Source organism: Parus major, chromosome 11 (assembly GCF_001522545.3).
Source record: "Parus major isolate Abel chromosome 11, Parus_major1.1, whole genome shotgun sequence".
NCBI lineage: Eukaryota > Metazoa > Chordata > Aves > Passeriformes > Paridae > Parus > Parus major.
The window spans coordinates 10,794,796-10,815,984 of NC_031780.1; the positions used below are offsets into that span (position 1 = coordinate 10,794,796).

At 36.7% G+C, this 21,189-nt stretch overlaps 1 protein-coding gene across 8 annotated transcripts in view; it reads right to left on the reverse strand.

The window, feature by feature from the left end:
- The window catches only part of CHD9 (chromodomain helicase DNA binding protein 9), an 85,140-nt gene that overhangs the window by 18,192 nt on the left and 45,759 nt on the right, over positions 1-21,189 (reverse strand). For all 8 annotated transcript variants that reach the window (XM_015639770.3, XM_015639771.3, XM_015639772.2 and 5 more), the window contains 19 exons: positions 20,808-20,957; positions 19,617-19,685; positions 19,473-19,528; positions 18,004-18,121; positions 17,398-17,484; positions 15,939-16,076; positions 13,650-13,771; positions 12,194-12,437; positions 10,942-11,118; positions 9,961-10,104; positions 9,616-9,871; positions 8,602-8,812; positions 6,397-6,592; positions 5,475-5,642; positions 4,746-4,925; positions 3,339-3,449; positions 2,463-2,659; positions 1,484-1,683; positions 876-1,035 (listed from right to left, as the gene is read on the reverse strand). In XM_015639770.3, the coding sequence (XP_015495256.1) occupies positions 876-1,035; positions 1,484-1,683; positions 2,463-2,659; positions 3,339-3,449; positions 4,746-4,925; positions 5,475-5,642; positions 6,397-6,592; positions 8,602-8,812; positions 9,616-9,871; positions 9,961-10,104; positions 10,942-11,118; positions 12,194-12,437; positions 13,650-13,771; positions 15,939-16,076; positions 17,398-17,484; positions 18,004-18,121; positions 19,473-19,528; positions 19,617-19,685; positions 20,808-20,957 (2,984 nt within the window). The remainder of the gene's footprint in view (positions 1-875; positions 1,036-1,483; positions 1,684-2,462; positions 2,660-3,338; positions 3,450-4,745; positions 4,926-5,474; positions 5,643-6,396; positions 6,593-8,601; positions 8,813-9,615; positions 9,872-9,960; positions 10,105-10,941; positions 11,119-12,193; positions 12,438-13,649; positions 13,772-15,938; positions 16,077-17,397; positions 17,485-18,003; positions 18,122-19,472; positions 19,529-19,616; positions 19,686-20,807; positions 20,958-21,189) is intronic.

Sequence of the window (21,189 nt, forward strand, 5' to 3'; positions counted from 1 at the left end):
TGAGCTCTAAAAGCTTTCAATAATTGTGGATGGTTTTGTTTTGTTTTTTGTAGTATCACAGAGATTTCAAGTCATTTTCCTAAAATATACTGCCTTCTGTTTTAACATCCAGCTCAGGTGAGCTAAGACTTTTTATTGCCATCACATTTACGAATTGTTTCATTGCAAAATTTCTTTTAAATCCTGAAGACCAGGGTCAGCAGAAAACTCTTCACTTGCTTCACAAAATATTGCTAAGAACAAACTGCTATTTCCCTTTTCCTGCTTAGAACATGCCCTTAGAGAGGATTAAGTGAGCTGACAGTGAACATCCCCCGCCTTAACCTTTCTATTCCTTCTCACTCACAATTTGGTGTGTGACCCCAATGACTTCTCCATGCTTTATCTCAATTCTTGACTACAGGCTGTATGAATTGTCCCAGCAGAATATGAGAAGTTTTGCTACAGAAAAGTAATTTATCTAAACCAAGCTCACTGCCACGAATGACTAAGCTTTCACAAGCTAGTAACTCAGATTCTCTGAAGACTAGAAAATGTGCCAGGGAAACAGCATGTAAGATTGAGGGGCAACAACTTCAGTGCTTTCAGTCTCTTTGATAAGCACTCCCACTCTTTAGTCCTTTGGCTGCTGCAAGGCATCCTAAACATGTTAGCAAATCTCTCCACAGACAAAACCAGTTCAAAAATTATTTTACATGTGAAATCATCTGTTCATCTCCAAATACACCACAATCTATTTATTATCTATTATTTCTAATCAAACTAATACCATTAAAAACATCTTTCTTCCTATTGCCACAACTATTTTAAAGTCTATGAAAATGAGAAACTAGAAGAAAAATATCAAGGACATTCACACTTCAGCTACTGCTTACTTGTTGCAATGGTGTTTTATGTGCTTTTTGTATCCTTCATCTTGCAACAGATGTTCTGGATTGTATTTTCGAAGCCATTCAGCTTTGTGTATATCGAAAGTGCTAGCCTGGGTCTTCACTTTTTTTCCTTTTCTTCCTCTAGGCACAGGGGCTGATAAGCCTATATAATGTAAAATATTAAAATTATAGATATAGATAGCCACAATAGTTACAGTTCCTATATCCTATACTTGTGACCTGCAGTGCAGGAACAACACTCACATCAGTCACTGTGAGTCTTTTTTGTGTCATCTCTGGAGTACACATCACCAGTAAGGACAAATAGGAGAGGGGGAAATGAGGACTGTGCTGTCACATACAGTGAAACAGAACAGGTTCTTATCAACTGAAATGAAATTCTCACCAAAGCACCATTTGGGTAAGCCATCAAATCCAACGCAAAGCAGCTATGACACTTCTTTGCCCATCAGTTGAATTGTGTGCTTGAAATAAATCTCATTTATTTCAAGTAGGATGCATTCAGAGAGGCTTTTTAGCTGTTTTTATCCCAGTATCACAGGCACACATATATGAAGCTGTTTAAGTGCAGAAACACATTAAATCCTTACCGAGGTGGTTCTGTAACTCTCGTGTTTGTCCATCCTCTGTTGGGGTGATGAGATCCCATATAAAACTCTTTATTTTCTCATCCCCTCTGTAGTGAACGAGACAATAGGCTAACAGGGCTCGGCAAATTATCTCCACATCCTGCTCATTTAGCTGCCTCTTGAAGCGACCATGGGACAGAATTTCTCTCCATCGACCCCACCTAGTCCAAAGTGAAACACAAATCAGCACCTGGAAATGAAACACTGGGGTAGCTACAGACTTCTACAAAAAAGAATTTTTCGCTAAAAATACTTAGCTTTTAACATTTTTCTTTCAGCTTAAGCTACTGACTAGAAATAATAAAGTAACATTTGCAACATAACTCCACCTGATTAAAACTGACTTCTAAACAAAAAGTGTTTCTTTACAAAAAATATGGATGGTTGTTTTAAACTTCAGACACTAAACTGATGGGAACTCATTCTGGCACGAATGCTATTATTTTTATTGTAAGATGGGTGAGGAAGACCTAATATTTGATTTCCAAATCAACTTATCTGATTTCAGTATGCTTAAAATAACTGGTTAGATTCTCAGTTCCTATTTGTGCCTCACAGAAGTGCAAGATGTTCTACAATTATGAAAATCAAGTTACCAACAAAGGCTTTATTTCAGACATTTTTTTAAGGAGTCTTGAGCCTGCCTGCAGCACTTACAATAATGACTTTAAGAGAGACTCCTGTAGTGCCCATGTTAAAATGCTATAATCTCATTTGAAGAAAGATTTTCACCCTTCTTTCTTAATGTTTCTTTAATTGCAAATTGTCAGGAAGATTTATTACAGGGTACAAGATAAATTCCTGTTCTAAATACATTCTCTGCACGCACACCAGGTTATTGACGACATAGAGTTAAGTTATTCCACAAATAAAATTTAGGACATGGACAAAGCGGTATTTTTAAAGCACTCCACAGAATGAAGAAGGATGCACACAGTACCCATAGACCAGCAAGTTCTTCTCCACACGGAAGCACTCTGTCCTTCCATAGCCATTGGAACGGTCACACGGCCGCCGGAGCTTTGGTTTCTCATCGCACTCACTCTCCACCTCGGACAACTCTGCCAGCTCATCCTTTGTAGCACTGAAGGGTCGTGTTTGTTTCCTGATTCTTGGGGTATCAATAACAAGGCTGTTCTGCAAAATGGCAAACAAACCTCATGAGAGAAACAGTTGGCAAATTTTTCTTTAGTACATGGCTTTAGTTCAGAAATAATTCCTATCTCTTGTCATTCACAGCTATTTCACAAAGACACTGAATACCCATGGAGCAAGCAAAACATTTTGTGGTATTTAAGGCATCAAAAAATGAGTTTCATATGCTAATGCCAGTACATTAGTCACAAAAACACAGAGTATCTCTTCTGAGCTAAACACTTAGACAGACTACTCTGCAGTCTTTGTAAGAGAAAAGGGCACTAAAACTTCTTTGAATCATATGTATGGGGAATGTCTTCAAGTATAGGACAGAGATTTCAGTATTACAAAATTTACACAGGTCTTAGTCACATATTTTGCAGATTCCAGTCCAAGATTTACAGACAGAGAAATGGGGAAATCAGAATAATTCCATGATTTCAATCATTTTCAGATCTTTGACAAAAGTCACAAACGTCCTAACTTTTTTCTGGACAGCAGGGAAATAGGAAATACTACAGCTGTCAGCAGGATGTCTGCTCTTGCACAAATAAGCCAGCAGAAAAAAGCCTGATTTGTTGAAATAGTAATCAAAAAGCAACATAAATCCCATACCTGCAATTTCAGAATTCAACAGTAAGAACATACTTGAAAAAACACACATTAAAAAAGTACTTACTCTACCACTGATAGCATCAATATCTATTTCTGCTTTTTTGGCCCATTTCTGCCAGAAGTTGGGATCATCTAGTGAAATATCAGTCCTGTTTCCAGATGCAACAAAACTAGCCTGTAATAAATAAAACTAAAGCTTACCAACATCATACATCAAAAGTTTGTAGTTTGCCTCACTGCTGTGAAGATTGCCTGACCTTATTTCATCAAAAATCTCCCAAGCAGCTATTAAGACTTTAAAAGTTACTTACACTGCAAAGCAACTCAAAAGTTCTCCTCCCCCTTAATTTTTAAAAATCAGATCCATAATGTATCAGAAAAATCTAATGAACTTTTATGCACCATCAGGAGAGAAGAACATTAAGCAGCAAGATTTTTCTGCTTCTAAGTCTGAATCTAAATTACTTGAATGGAAGAAAAAAAGAATCTTTTGAAGAGGCTTATCAGCATTTGGGGATTTCATCTCATACAGAAGTACTCGCTTGAGGGAAATTTCAAAGGGGCGTTTAAGCTGCCAACAATCAACGCCTGAGTGCACGGAATAGGCTTAATTTCAGAAGGCATTTAAAAAACCCTGATACACTGCATTTGGGAAAAGAGTAAATACATATAAAAATTTCTAACTCTTCTAATAAAAAGACAGTGATGATGATCTTTAAAAATCTACTTCTCATTTAAGCCATAATCAGCAAGATATAAGAAAACTTAATTAAACATATAAATAAATATTTTTAAATATTGCTATTTAAGAATATAAATATACATTTACACTATTTTAACTTTTTCTTTGCCCTTTTAATTCTTTTGGAATCCTCACAATTGCATTCATGAAGTGCTCACACCCCAAGCTCAGTTTTACTGTTTGATACTTTACACTCTCAGCCTCCTTCCCATGTACATATATGTATCACCACTCACTGCTATTTTAGGAGGTTTCTTATTTTGCTTCTTCAATTCTTTCCAAAAAGCTCAAGGTTTAAAATATATTGTTTATGCATTTTTAGAATAGGCCTGACAATTTTTAACCTTATTAATTATTGTCATATATATTTTCCCCTTAATGCCCTTAATGTATCTAAATACAAATGGATCTATAAACAATTTTTTAAAAAATATTCTTGGTTAATGCAACTCATTACACAACCCCCAGCCTTTTCCAAAGCAGCACAGATTCATTACTCATCTTTGCTCAAGCATGCTCCTTACACCTGGTGTTTACAGAATCTGTGGCAATCTGATTTTTTATGAGCATGTTAACGTAAGCATCCAGATGCAAGAACACAAAATATGCACCTCACACACACACACATTAAACACAAGTAAGCATAACTTAAAAATAAGGCCTAAGCTCTACAACACCCAGTGACATACACAGCTCTTTAATGTCCCAGAACACCCTGCTGTTCTGCACCTTGGCAAACGTGGAGCCTCTTCCCTCGGATTCAATTGTGATGGTTTTAGTCCGACGCTGCAGAATCTGGTCAATGTCTTCCTCACAGAACTTGGAGCCTTCATCCTCTTCATCCATAATGGCACCATAGGCACCTCTTCGAAGCAGGTCTTCTATTTCTTTTTTGGAGAGTTGTTGGATCTAAGCAAACAAAATCAGGTTTAGACAGTCAAGAAAAAAAGAACCCTGAACTCTGCCGCTTTCCCATCTTTCCACAACCTAACTGTGCCTTATGATCTATAAGCCTAATCTGGAGTATTAAAAGCTGAGAGAAAAGTCTAGCTGACAGCTGCAATAATAAATTAGGTGCTCACAGTACACATTTTTACAGGTATGCCTCTATATTTTTTTGGTTATTCTCAACACCATGATGTGCATGTTTAAAAAAAATTACCTGTCCATACTTAAAATAACATATTATCTTAAAATGAGAAGATATGAGGAAACAAAGAGAAACTTCTCCTTGTTTTAACTTTTGACATTATCTACCTTGAACTTTACGGAGCAGAAAATAGTAATAACTGACAAGATTTAAAATTAAATCAACTATATTGCTAGTCCACATCAGAAAACAGAATGGAAATGCAAATGACAGAAAAAGAGAAAAGTGGCAGCTTCTGTAATTTAAAGTAATTCCCACATGATTACAAAAGCAAAAGGAAGGTTATTTCAGGAAATAAATCTACATACACCACCAACACTGTTTTCTCTTCCACTCATACTCTGCAAGACAGCCTTATCCAGTCCCAGTTTCAGACTTGCTCTGTCAAACATCTCTCTCTCATAGGAATTACGTGTGATCAGTCTGTAGACCTTCACTGCTTTGTTCTGACCAATCCTGTGGCATCGGGCTTGAGCCTTTGGAAGGAAGGGAGGAGGGCAGTTAGAATTTGGACTTAGCTAGGAATAACATACTGATCTTTTAAAAACTGTTTCGCTGTAGCTCAATCCAAAAACAAGAGCATGAACTCAAAAGGAGTCAACACACATATAAGTAAACAGAAGCTATCAGACATTTTCCACATTGTGAACAGTTTTCTAAACACAGTATAGCAAAAAAACTGCAGAAGAATGACTTGTGCTGAATGCTCCAGACTGGTACTTGCCTCGCAGTAACACCAGATATAAAGACCTGCTAGCTCCTAAGTTAGCTGATCTCCTGATATAAATAGAAAAGGAGCTGCAACTTGAGAATTATTTCAATGTCAGTATCCAATTCCTAGATTTGATTAATTCACTTTTTCTTATTGCATATTAATCCTTTTCTGTATATTCCATATATATGTATATTCAGTATATTATGTTCCAACTGTGTTAGTCAGTACATGCAAAACATAGCTCCTGGTTCCACAGTGTCATCAATTCTTAAGGGCTTTATCACATCACTGACTTTACCTGTGCTGTGTACTTCAAAATTAACTGATTTGAAAGAGAAGTTCCCAACCAAATGAAATCTATTCTGAATTAAAGACATCAAAAACTTTAAAAACATGCCTTAAAAAAATGAACATTTTAAAATTATGTGTGTTCAAACAGAGACAGCATTCAAAGCAGTGAAATTTTTATCCATTTGGTTTAATTAGGGCTCTTTACCACGCTCAAAGGAATTTACCTGCAGGTCATTTTGGGGATTCCAGTCAGAGTCAAAAATGATGCAGGTATCTGCAGCAGTCAGGTTGATGCCCAGGCCCCCAGCCCTGGTGCAGAGGAGGAAGACGAAGCGATCCGAGTCTGGTTTGCTGAAGCGGTCGATGGCAGCTTGCCTGAGGTTCCCTCGCACGCGCCCGTCAATTCTCTCGTACAGATACCTGCAAATGGCCACACACACCACACACAGAGCGTTACAAATGGCTTTATGATTTAGAGTCCTTTGAAAAGTCTACTGCTTACATATTTGCTCTTTACAGCAAATGAAAGTGATAAAGACTAACTCTGATTAGCAGCGGGTAACATAACAAGGAGTCGTGTCAGAACTTGCAGAGCTGTAGTACCAATGCACATCAGCAGGTCCAAACACTGAGCATTCTAAGACAAGTTCTTCTGCATTTTGTCCACTAAGCAACTGCCTGATTATACCTGTATTACTGAGCTGCATTAAAACACACCCTAACCTGAAGTCCCATGTGGACACTCAGGTTTTTCACATATTATCCTTGGATCCCTGACTAGGGTCACAGAAGCAGGACAGAGTACTCTTGTATTATATACCAAATTGCCTGAACACATTAAGGATAGCCAAGCAATCAGCAGAAACCAGAACTTGGTGAGCTGTCATTGGACAAACTGCATATTGATTCTGTAAAGATTAAGAGAAATGGAACAAAAATGACATAACAGCACCTTAAACAGTATCAAGGTCTCCTAGACAAAACCCCGCAAATTTTCAAGTCTAAAATAAAACTGTCATTTGTTACCTTTGACAATTACAAAGACTGCTTTGAAATCTCTGAAATCAAGCAAAATGCTTAAAAGGGGAGCAAATACTTCTGTACTTGTAAACTGAGTAAGATGCTGAATGTGTATTTAGTAGTCAAAAAGCCTCACAACCATTTTTCATCTCATCAGCTATAAAATGGCACAGCAGATAATCCACAGGACCACAGGCATTCTGGCAGGCAGCCATCTATCTCCTACGGGCCTGAATTCTGTTAAGTGCTAAGTCTGATCATGTGTGCACTCCAACATTTCTAATCAAATGGCAGCACACAGCAAATTTCAGCTTCTATGGATTTCAAAAGATTCCAGCTGTAGATATGATTCACTGGTCTAAATGAACGTTGCAGAAAAAGGAACATTTTCCATACTGAATTATAAGTACTACTATGAAGTTAAAATTAATCTTTTAAAATAAAACATAGAAACTGTTGCACTCCCAGTTCTAACAGACAGCTTTCATATAAAACTATCACTAAAACAGGTATTAAAATAATCTACTATCCAGTATTCCAGCATCCACTGCAGGAAGGCTTAACATTAATAATTTTTGGTTTTCAAGATGTTAACTCGGTATTACTATGATGTAGTAGTACAATTACACACCTCAAAGCAGTACATACATTGCAACAAAACCACTGGTAAAACAACAACAACTATGCCTTTTCATACATTTTAAGGTTGATACAGCAACTACTAATTGTAACCAGGTTTAAGGTTTTATGCATTTATAGAGTCACATGCTCAAATCAGCATTTAGTTTCCATGGAGTCAATAGCCTGCAATAATCAGAGGGTGCAATTACATGTGATGGCAAAAGCCAGCAGCCTAAGGAGCAGGTTTATGGCTGGCACTTCAGCTCTGCTGCAAAATTCAAAGCAGGCAATTTAGAAAAGATAGGAAGAACATTTGCACTTTTACATTAATAACAAACATATCCCCAGTTGTTTATCACTTCGTGTTTACATTCCTTTGGAGGTAAGAAACTGTATCTTGGACCTATCTGGTCCCAGTTCAACACCATCTAAATAAAGAACACATTTGGTACTTCCTGGGCTTTGCACAATGATAAACTTGAACTTATCAGGTTGTCAGAACCTGGTTTCTGATAGAAGATGTAAAAACAGTATATACATAATTGAATGTTTAATGGAAAAAGCAACAGACTGAAGGCACATGGTTTACTCAAATTGGACAACCTCTCTTTTAGTTTTTCTCTGAAGTTTTTAATCAGCTGTGAACAAATGATCACAGAAGACAAAGTTACACACTGATTAGCAAACAAAGAAAACAGAACTCCCAGCTGTGGTGGGCTGCTGTAATTAATCCTGCACTACCATTCACACAGAACGATATACTATAGGATATAGAACATGAATCTTACCTTTTATGTATAAGGTAATCCTCCAAAATATCAAGGCAGCGCACCATTTGAGAGAAGATAAGGACCTTGTGGCCTCCTGCTTTCATTTTTGGAAGAAGCTTGTCAATAAGAACCAATTTACCAGCAGACTGTATCATTGCTTGCAGGTGGAAGTCAGGAGCACTTGGACTATATGTTTCTTTAAACTCTCCAAGGATCTTCTCTTCAGCACCTATCAAAGAATACAAATCCATATCTATGGATGTATCTACACATACATTCAAATCTAAGTTATCAAAATCAGTGCTGTACTCTAAATATCCCCCTTTAGGCACTGATGGAGACAGAAGAGAGTTCTGCATGGATCTGAAGTCTAAGGAAGAACATTTATTTTTATTAGCTTTGAAAATACATCTTAAGATTTTAAGCAGAACACCATAGAAAAAACACCCTGAATGAGGTGAATCCCCCCCTCCAAATTTCAAAAACTGAAATACATATTCTCAAGTATTGTATGTAAAAAACCTACTAAAAAAAAGTTCTTTTGTCTTTGTGGTATTTTAAATGGGTCTTTGCAAAAAAACAGTGGTTTGAATACTACTTCTGAAACCACGGCCAAAACTTTTGGAGCATAAAGTGTATTTTCTTTCAAGTCAGGAAAAACACTTGTTTTAGTAAGTGAGAAAAACAATGAAGAATGACAGAGATCATATCACTCGAAGGAAACATTCATTTTAAAACTTAGACCTAAAGTTCTTGTTCATACTGCTTTTAAAGAGCTGTACCATTTCCGTGAGATAATTGCTTCTAAATGTTCTGTGAAATCCTACAGAACAAGTCCAACCTTCAGGCCTAAAATATGCAAATCACAAATAAACAACTTTGTCTTGTATCTATCAAAAAAATGTTTCCATCTAATCCAATCCTTGGAAAATCTGAAGAAAACATCGAAGAATTGTTACAAAATTCTTACATATTTTAAATATGAGTTAAAAAATAAGTAAAAACAAAATTCAGTCCTTATCCTGTATTTACCTTTGATGAGATAAGGGTGATTACAACACTTTCTGAGTTCCATCATAGTGTTAACCAGATTGGGTACATTTGCCTGCCCTGCTCCTTTGGATAAGAAAGCAAAATTCTTCTCCAAAATCGCTCGGTAATATTTCTTCTGAATATTAGTTAGTTCTACTTCAATTATGGTTTCCTCCTTAGGAGCCAGCTTTTTTTCTACATCTTCTTTTAATCTCCTGAGCATCATGGGTTTCAGGATAGCTTGTAGTTTCTGAACCTAAAGGAAGCACAACTGGTTGTTGGAACATGAAAAGCTCAATGAAAAGGCACTCCCTTCTAAACTCTAAAGCTCAGATGAACTCATACCTGCTCCTCTGTTTTAAGGTCTCCAAACTCCTGCATGAATGTAGATTCAGCAGGAAAACGCAATGGTTCCAGAAAATGAAGGAGGCTAAATAATTCTTCTACTGTGTTCTGCAGTGGGGTACCTGTTAACAGCACTTTATGCTCCTAGAAAAGGCAAAAAAAACACCTTACATAACCTTATCTGCACACATTTGCAAAAATGTTTGTGTCAAGTCTAAGCATCAAAACCTGAAAACACCAGTTTTGTGTGTCACTAAGTACACAGGTAATACAGATAAGCAGATTTATTAAAAAAACACCAGTAAGTGTTTTCTAGTACCTTTCCTTTTCTCACATCTGTAATGAAGGAATGAGTAAACACTTCAACTTTTCCTGTAATATTCACAGATTTATAATCCTCCCTCTCCATAATGCAAAAAATATACACTGAGCATGTATCAGAAAGCAACTCAGAGGACTTCGGAGAACACACAGGAAAGTAATAATGAAGCAATAAAAAAAATGCAAAACTAGTCATGGTGCATCTGATACATGGTAGTATCTGCTTTTAAAACTCTTGAGCTGTACAAAATAAAATCTTAACTACTGGACTAGACAGTCTGTTTAAAATTCTACTACTTGCGTGCTTTTATTGTTAAATAACTTGCTTAAAATACTTTCTAAATTTTAACACATTGCACAATTTAACAAAAACTGAAGCAAATTTTAAATGACACTTTCATCCTAATCAAAACAAAAACTATACAACAGTATCATCAGAAATAGATTGTGCTTACAGTGAGAACTCGCCACATTTTGTTTAATCACAAATATATTATCATAAGCTATCAAAACCACATATGTTTGAAGAGTATCAGGAACAGTTATCTCTCAAGAAACACTGCTTTAGAGGTCTTTTCAGCATGTAAAGCAAATTTTTAATTTCTTATCATACCAGACTGAACTAAAATCAACCCCAAAAAGTGAACTATAGCTACTCACAAGGTTCATTAATTTTAGTCCTTCCAAAAGTTTGCAGTTTTTGTTCTTCAGTCTGTGAGCTTCATCAATAATAACACACCGCCACTCAATTGCATTTAATTCTGGACACCCACCAAGAATCATTTCAAAAGTTGTGATAATGGCCTGGAACCTGTAGGTACCTCGAACAATACGGCCCTAGAAATTTATCAACACACACAATTTGTTACATTCCCTCCCATCTACTCAATTTACACATTTTGTTGTTGAAATTTTGCCAGGAGCCAGACACTGGATTTTACATTCTAAATTGCTTTGTCATCACATTTAATAATCTTTGTAACTCTCTAACTAATACTAATGAGTAATTATTCATGGACCTAAATCCGGTATTATCTAAGCAAGAGAAAAAATTGAATCCCTTTTAAAATACAGACATCTAATAGAACTGTTTCAAAAGGTGCATGTAGATAAAACCCCATTTCTTTAACACTGAGAAAATCTGAAGGGTGACAGGAAAAATTCTAGTTGATCAATCAAAATATGATGTTAATACATTTAGCAGTCATACAGTTAAGTAATCACAGCATCAGCTGATAATAAATGAAAACCTTTAATATCCAGTTTACTCCATTGGTCTGACAAAGACATGTAAGGCCTACAGCAACACAGTACAGAATAACTCACTAGGCAAACACAATGTCATTTTGATATTTAGCACTAATTAATAAAAAATTGTCAGCTTTATAAATTTTGAAGAAATACCATGGCAATAAAAAAATTATTTATGCAAAATACATAAAAAAGGGAAAAAACCTTTTAAAATACTCAGGTTTCAAATTTTTCTCATGTCATTTAATGGCGTGTATTTCAGGCAAGCAAGTTCAGCCTGTACACAGTTAACAGCAAAAGGAAATCAGCTACATAAAGGTAGCAGAGCTTAATCAGTATTATTTTTTTTCTCCCTGATCTTCAAATTCAGGACCCAATTGCAACCATCTGTGTACACTTTAATCTCCACAAGAGTACCAGCGTCACTGCTATTCAATTGCAAAATTACTCAGCACAGTGAAACAACACACACATCTTGCTGCAAACACTGCCACTAAATTTACCCAGTAAGCATTTGTTGAAGATGCTCATATATAATATCCTGGAACGTGAAGTGACTTTTGCCCAGATAAACACACAGATAATGTCAAGTACCCTTGTCATTGCTGCCACCTGAGCCATGTTTTGGGTGAGTTATTGCACACAAGTGATGTTACAATACCTGGGAGTCCCTGAAGTACATCTCATACTGCTGAATCATTTGCCTGCTGATCATACTTCCATGGTACACCACAACGTTCAGGTCAGTCCACGTGCGGAATTCCCTCTCCCAGTTTGTTATAGTGGAAAGTGGAGCTATGATCAGGAAAGGGCCTCTTATACCAGTCAGGAGGATTTCATACAGGAATGTAATGGACTGAATGGTTTTGCCAAGGCCCATTTCATCTGCTAAAATACAATTTCGCCTGAAAGCAAAAAATATTTATTTGTTACTATCATCAAAGAAAGTACAGACCCTAAAGCCATTACTAAAATGAACGATTTACAGAAACAGAGCTCAAATATACCAGTTTACAACAACAGTCAAAACTGAGGCACTGCAAAAAGATCCTTGAAAGCATTCCCTAGCTAAGGTGAAAGAATGTGCACAAAACCTTTGTGTAAAACTTTACATTAGGTTTAGCACTGTCAAAACCTGAGAATGCAATGTTCCATGAAGTTCTACAAAAATATTCCAGAAGTGTTCTTTTGGGACTACCTTTGCCCTAATTAAATGAATTTAAATTAAGCAGGTTTCCTACATGCACATTCACCTTGACAAAACTGCTAGAAATTAATAAAGATTCCCTGGAAATCACACATGGAAAGTATCCCAGCTACACTCACATGAAAAGAGTGCATTAGAGCATCATTAACAAATTTCCCTTTTTGATTCTAGAACTAGACAGATGCCTATAACTAAATTACTGCATGAAGCATCACTCCATGTTCACCCTCCACCATATATTGCAGCCCTTCACTCTGTTTGCAAATGTCACACAGCTCTGCATTGCTTGAATGAGAATTAAAATCAGTTTTCCTTCTGCAGATCAATAACATGCATGGCAAAATGCTACACCTGCTGCCATCATCTCTACAAGGGGCATGCAACTGGTACTCTGGAAATACAGTAAGCAGGAAGATTCATTAACAGAAAATCAATTTATAAACAGAGAAAATAGGTCATTCTGGAAAAGATCTTCCAAGTGAGTATATTTCTGTTCATAACACATAGTATTAATGCTTAAAATACAGATAATGCTATTATTCACTAGCCTTACATTTGAAGAGAGGTAACTTTATTATATTATTTCTAGCAATCACTTTGAAAGATGAAAGTGTTTACCAGTTTCAAAAAATGTGAAAGCTTGCACTTTGGTGGTTTTTGCTTTAATTTCCTCATAGCCATTGAAAATTTATTTTCAGTTATGTTAGTTGCATTATTTTAAATATCTTGTTAATTTTTGTTGATAAAAATCCTTGCACCCAAAAGGAGAGAAATTTGTTCCAGTTACATCCTTTTAGCTATAAGCAGAGAAGCTGCAATAAATTTAGTTAAAACAGTATTCATCCCCAATAAAAGTGGATTCACTCCATAGTGTTTAAAATCAACATTAAAAAATATTCCATGCATATACCTATTGTACCAGTTGAATAGGAGCCAGTTAAGTCCTTCCAGTTGATATTCCCTGAGCTGATTGCCATTTTTATATTCCCTGGACTGTTCTATCTTCTTCCAGGAGTTTGGAGGTGGTCGGTCCTTTAAGGGAAAGATTAATATATGTACAGATTGATACATGCTTTATTTTTCCAAAATATCTAACCCCACTATTTTGTGAGTGTATCACTTTAGATTTAGAATGTTATTATTCAACCTTAGAAGTGAAGTGTCACTGTTAACATCACTTACTAATTAACAGTCTGCAGAAATCCGAAATTTGTCTTTATTTTTCTCTATGAATTGCTATTTTAAAAAATTAATTTAAGTCCATATGATAATTAAATTAAGCAACTGGTTTCTAAAAAATAGAATACAAATACTTTGGCAGGAATAATATGGCACACAGATTCATTTATATATGAAATTTCAAGTCTACATGAAGTTTCACTTTGGCAGCTCTAAGATCAGGCATCTGACCTACAAGAGAGCCAACTGAGTATTGGGGTTAACAACACCCCTGAAGTCTTGAGGAGATCTGGCAGCTGATACTGAAGCAGTCTGGGCACCTACACAATTACTTTGATCTTGCCCTCTCCCTCCTGCACCGCTGATATACTGTCCCACTGCCAAAGCAGGAAGCCAGGACCAGTACAAGAAAGTAAACTTTGGAGAGGTTCAGCGTCCTGAACGATTTCCCCAAGGGATCAGATCAAAACAGCATCAGCATCGGCAGGGTCATGATACAAAGGCCATGACAAAACAGAGTATCAAGGTGCATCACCTTCAGGGGCTTTACAAGCTGAGGAAAGCTGAGACGCTACAAATAAAATATTTATGTATATAGACACACAAACACATGAGTTCCCAAGCCTGGAACAGCCTGGCCTCTAGCTTATCAGGCAACTTAGAGATGAAATCACGCAGTTTTTGACTGATACTAGGTAGATTCCATCAGAAAACTCTTTTGATAGCTCCTGCATGCCAATGTGAACAAACTCACACATTCAAGTGAAGTAATTTTAGTAGGAGCTTTTCTCACCAGCTGTACTTCCCCCCCTCTCCCTCCCCATTTCTCAGCATTTATAAAAGCTTGCATTGACTCGAGACTCATGTGGCTTTATGCGGCAGCTCTGAATTTTCCATGTGGATTTTCTGTCTCTGCACTGCCAGCGTCAGCATCACCTGAGCCCAGGTCTGCGCGCAGCAGGAGCTGTCCCTCCCCAGCAGCTGTGGCTTCCTCCCCTCTCCCACCAGCTGCCATCTGTCCACTCCCCCACTCCCGGAGCAGCCACGCTCCTGCTTGCAGGGCTGCAGTCAGCAAATAATTTCTTGTAGCTGCTGGAGCCTGAAGCAAAAATACTTGTTGCTGATGCTGAGATGACTGTCAGTTGTACAGTTGCGCTTTAATCATCTTTTTCTCTCACTGCCAAATATGGTAACAGAGGTATAAAAGCTCTTCTTCCCACATGCCAAAATGTCAGGATTTTAAATAAATACTACAAAAATGAACTCAAATATAATACGAAGATGTTAATCGTGACTACTGTCATTATCCGTAGATGGAAAAACCATTAAAATAAATTCCAAAGCCTCCAAATTAAAACACTGTGCATATTTAGTTATGTAAAAGAAGTTAGAACAAGTGTTGTACTACACCACGCAGGACACATGTCCTACTCTGACAATGACATACAGGACTTGAAATAGAACTATTTTGCTTCCTCCTGCTTTAGGAGACAGAAGATTGATAATTTCAAGATAAAACACATTTCCTTATTACACATATTTTTCTTCCTTTCAGCTAGCTCTTTAATGACAAGAAGAAAAATAAAAGCAGAAAAAAATTACAGAACCTGTTTGACAGATCTCATTTGCCAATTCCCTTCAGTGTTGAAGCACAAAATTTAACTCTATTCTCTAAAAACTGGCGCTTATAGAGAATATGTCATCCTGGATTCTGCTCATTTTAAAGGTGCTCAGTTCTGTGATAGCCAGTTTCAATGTGTGGCTCATTGCTCAGCTGGAAACTCAGAGTCACAGTACTTCCATTTTTTTCCTAAATAAAAAGCTTAGTTTTTTCGAGCAACAACTAAGATAAGAATATTTATCTATGCCTACCTGAGTATTTTATTATTCCTAGGTTTCAAGGCACACAGATGCTTTACACAGAATGTCAATAAGCCTTATGTTTTAATACAGGAGTTTGAAGTTGGGAAAACCAAGTCAGATTTACCAAGACAGACAAGTAAATTAGATATAATTTTACCAATCTCCTTGAGTCAGGCCTGGAAGCTTGCAATTGTTCAAATTCTTCTATTTTTGCTTGATCTACATCTTCTTTCAGCTCCCACGTACTGTCTTCATATGGCAACGAACACCATTTTACTAAATAGTAAATAACAGGCTGCAGAAGAAAATTCTGAATGTTATCAGTTTTTAATTTAGTATACAGACTGTTAATATGCCTTACTATTAGAGTAGCTTGCTTACACGAGAGCTGGAATCAAAAGCACATTTCTGACAATTTTTTAAATGTTCATAAGAGATTCCTGTTATTTACCTACTTATCCTTGGCTCCCCATACCCTGCCACTTTCTGTAGACCTGTGGAGTGCTTTTCAGTCCCAGTTACCCACAAGCAAATCTTGTTTTAGTCTCAGGAAAGATAAATTAAGAGTATTTCTGATATTTGTGGAAATGGGGCAGGGCAGCAGAACTAACTGCAGAAGTGCTACCCAGGACATTTCCTCCACTGCCCAAATCAGGCTACCAAGGTCTAAACCAGAGCTTCAGAGCTCCTAAACCAGAGGTCTTACCAACAAAACTTTGATAAAGCTTTACAGGTTTGATGAACAACATACAGAAAAAATGAAACCAAAGCAGATTATCTTATTTAGATTCAGTACATAAATATTTTAAAACCAAATAAAGAGCCATCATTCCAGAAGCTGAGGGGAAAGTCTTATGACAACACATTTTTTTCTAAAAGTTTAATGACAAATCTGCTGCATACAATGAAAAGTCATTCTAAGTCTCAACCCTGCTTTAGCAAGATTAATGCAGAAATCACTGGGTAAAAGTCTGCTCATTTTGCTATCCACACAAGCAGAATAAGCATTATAGATATTCCAACAGCCTTAATCAACAACTTTCTTCTCAGTCTTTGATCTCCACTTGTCTCAGACTCTTTCTGAATTTTGGCAATTTAATTGCTTGACTTGCTTTCTTGTTTTCTTTTTTTTAATCTCAGAATGTTTTTGTTCTGTAATAGCTTTCCAGGAGAGGTACTTTAAATTAAAAACAAGAATTTTGATAAATACAGAGGGAAAGGTTCACTGGTGGCTATCAAAGCACTTCAAATCACTGGTTGCCTAAAGCTTTTATTACCAGTGACCCCATGCCACTATCAGAGAGACAGGACAGTATATGGGATCAGCCTTTTGATGGAACTCACAAGACAATTATTGAACCTCACATTTATGTCAGTCAACACCTAAGCTTTGCCTACTATGACCTAGTAATACTAATAAAAATATAAGATATTAAATTATGATTTCTCTTTCAAATCCAGAGCTAGCACAGGAAAGGACAAGAATTTCATGTCTCATTAAAAATATTATTGAAGCTTTAAAATCATGAAAGCATTACTCTGAGATCTGATAAAATTACAATTGTCAAACACAATTTGTAGCTGTATCTTCCTGACTTGCTTTAAGACATATTTACCTCACCAGTGTCTTTATCCTCACAAAGAGACACTTCTAATACCCGATCCACCTCAACATAGTCAGGATTAAAAGGTTCCTCTTCCATCTGCAGTGAAAGATTAATAAAATCAGTAGAGAAGCAAAAACAGTTGGTATTTACTAAGACTTGGTCTTGTCATAGACAAAATGAATTTGGTAGTTGGAAGTTATTGAGGTTTTTGCACAAACCTTAAATCCCACACTAGCCCTCTGCACACACCCCCTTGGTTCTCTTGGGCAACACTCACTCCAGAGGGATTAAACACTAGATCCACTCATTCTGGGATGAAGTGCTGTCTTGTGGAAGTCCTGAAGAAACTAGCCATACTGACATAATCCTTCCCTCCTTACCACTTCTAAGTAGTTACTCAACCAATTCCACTTTTAGACCATGTAAGTCAGTTTAATTCAGTGACTCCAGAAGACTTGCTCTTTAAATTACATTAAATAACCCACCCCCTGCTGCTACCAACACCAATGGCTCATTTTTAGTTCCTAACAATCAGCTCCTTTATATAAAAGCAAACTACTAATCACAATTCTACAAGGAAAAAAAAGGCTTATTTAATTTTTATTTCATACTCACATCTGCAAAAAAGTGAGCTCTTTGTGCTTTCCTTACTTTGAATCGCTTTATTTTCTGCTGGATTCTTTTATCCTTTAAAAGCTGTTGTTCTGTGGCCCACTCACAGTGGAGATATGAGCTAAAATCACAGAGATTGACATTAACACATCGGTGAAAGCAAAGGCTTACTATCTATTTTTAATATACAGTTAAAATAACAGAATCCACCATAAAGATCAAAGATTTCTCCCTCCAAATAATCATCATGCAGCAACCAGTTAATGCAGCGTTTTTGAGCTGGAATCTGTAGAACTCTATAGATTCCCAAATTATTTTCACGTGTCCTAAGAAGAGAAACAAGCTTATTTCAAGTGAGCTTAAACAAGTCAAGTTTAAAATCTGACACCTCTATCAGAAAGTACCTGGAGATATAAATTACTTCATATACTAGATCTGATTTTCCCATGTACCTCCTGTGACCACCTCTCCACAGGCACTGCTGGATCACAAAGCTCAGCCCATGGAAAGCTCAGGAGGAGCAGCAGAGCCCGTGGCAGAGAGGAACCTGCCCTGGACTGGGCTGGGAGAGAAGCTCTGAGTCAGAGGAGGAACCAGCAGCACCAGTACCTGACCCCCAGGAGAGCCTTTCTGAAAGTACATTACAGAAGTACACATATTTCTTCTTCCTCACACCCCTTTCCAGTATATTTTCATCGTTTTTTAAGCTTTCGAAAGATATGCTAGAAAGAAAGTACAGCTGGGGATTACTCATTCCGAGATGAAAAGACAGATTTTACCTTTTCAGAAAAACACAAGGTAAATGGTCCCCAATAATATGTGGAATCAGAGTCTCAAAAAAACCCCAACATTTATTTTAGCAAAAATCTGATTAAATTATTCACATATGTGAAATTTAAAATAAGCTTGGATTTTCAGCATCATGAATTGATTAGTGAAAGGGAAATAGTTATGAAATCTAAAATAAAATATGGGAAAAGTTCTTTTTCTTCAATTTTTTTAAATTTCATGCTTTTGATGTAAAATCATTTCTACCACAGGTTTTTTTCTTTCTTTTTGAAACAATAAATCCAACTACTACATCAGCATCTCCTAAACTCATGACACTGTAAATCTAATCTAGGTTCACAAAACACTTATGATTTAAATTCATGAAATTAAAATTTACCTCAGGCAGGTAGTCCCTGCTGAATTTAATAAATATATCTTCTAATTTAATAAATACCTTCTCAAAAAAATTCTGTTCTTTAGCAAATAAAGGATGTCAGCTTATTGGACAGTGCTGGTTTCACAATACTCATAGTTTTAAAATTATTACTGCCATATTCTTAGAAATTTAAAGATTAAACTGGTAAAGAAAAATGTCAACAGATGACAAAAATAACCTTCAAACAATACAAAACTTGAGTATATAAATATGATACTAAACAGTTTAGTCAAAACATCCAATGAAACAACTTTTTAATACTTACTAGTTCTTGTATTTTACAAAAAACTCTTCTGTGTCTACTGTCATCCCAGCAGATACCTGGAAAATGAAGTTCAGGGGAAATGTAAAATGATAGATGCAAACCCCTTTTTCAAATAAACTATTTTATCCCATGACAAACACTTACTTCTTTCTTTATTACCCTGGAGGATAAGATTTTGTCTACAATTGCTGCATCTTCTTCACTTGGATTTTCCTATAAACACAGGAAAACAATGGTATTATAAAACTGCCCTCTCTCTCAGGCTTAAAACCTTCAACCACATGTGACTTGTCAGAAGATGAGCAATAAAGGTAAACCTCCACCAGCAGCATTCCCTAACAGGCTGGGAGTAAAATTTAGAATCCATGTCTGTACCAGAAAGGTTTACACGCAAAAGTACAGCAAGTCTGGCGCTTCCAAGCAGCATCAGCTGCAGTGCTCACCTGCCAAACACACTTAGTGCAAGCACTGGGGATTCTGATGCTTGCCAGACACTCTGAATCCCCTGCTGAGTTCAACTGATGCACTGGACATACACAGAATTTAGTTATACACAACTGAAGAAGAGCTCTGACAGACAGGTGGAAAAAGAGGAAAGAAACCCAGCATGTGACAAATTCAGTGTGATCCATCTACCCTGCACACAGGTAACAAACATGCTGTGCAATCAGAGGGGAGGTCGTGGCTGAGAATTCCAGCAGGGCTTAGATGAGACACAGATGGGATTTCATGGGTCTGCCACAACTGGGGCTGTGGTTCCAGAGACAGAGATGATCTGTACAAGTTGCTTGAAACAGTCAGTCACTTTCCCTCTTGTCTGATTTGTTCCCAATTATACCATCATTCTCCTTCCTTTCCTTCCAACAGCTGGCATTCTTTCAAGCATCTCATAAACACTCTTTTCTATTTCTTCCCTGCCACGCTGTTTACCTTGAGTGGCTCGACAGTAAGTTTGAACAGTCAAGCCTAAAAGGTTTGTGGGGAGAGGAGTGTCCTTTTTCAATACCTCAGTAAGCAGAGATCCCCCAAATAATTTGAGGCTTTTGTAAGTCATAGTAACATTAGAATAGAGCTTTTTCATATGCCTATGACACATAAAAAATTACTTGAGATATACCAATCCTTAGTCTTATTCTTTACTTCAATTAAGTCAGCAGATGTTTGTAACACAAAAAAACAGTAACAAGTAATTTCTTCCAGCTTTTAAGACCTCAGCAAAACATCACACTAAACTGTGGCTTAGAAATAATAATGTATTCCAAGTTAGGAGCTTTATTCACTGAACTCCTTCAGACAAATAGAAAGTTCCTACAGACCAAGCCAATTTTTACGTACCACAAATAATTGCAAAGGCTGTTCAGCAGGTAAAGGGGCAGAATTCTTTTTGATTTTAACAGAAACTTTAGCTGCTTCCTCTTCTGATTGTTTCCCTTCCCCTTCTTCAGCATATTTTTTCCTTTTAACTTGCCGATTTGATCTTCTCTTCTGCCATGCAGGAGAAAGAAAAGATAGAGGTTTTACTCAAAATTTCCCCTAACATGAGCTGCATGTTCTGGGACACTCTAATCAATACTTTGGCTGTACCTAAAACCAAAGGACAACATTTGATAACAAATGAACATTGAAATAATGTACCTCTCTTATCCACTTCTGTTTAATTAATAGTTATTTTCTCTTTCATGTAAGCATATGATACTTTTATTTTTAGAGTTCAAAA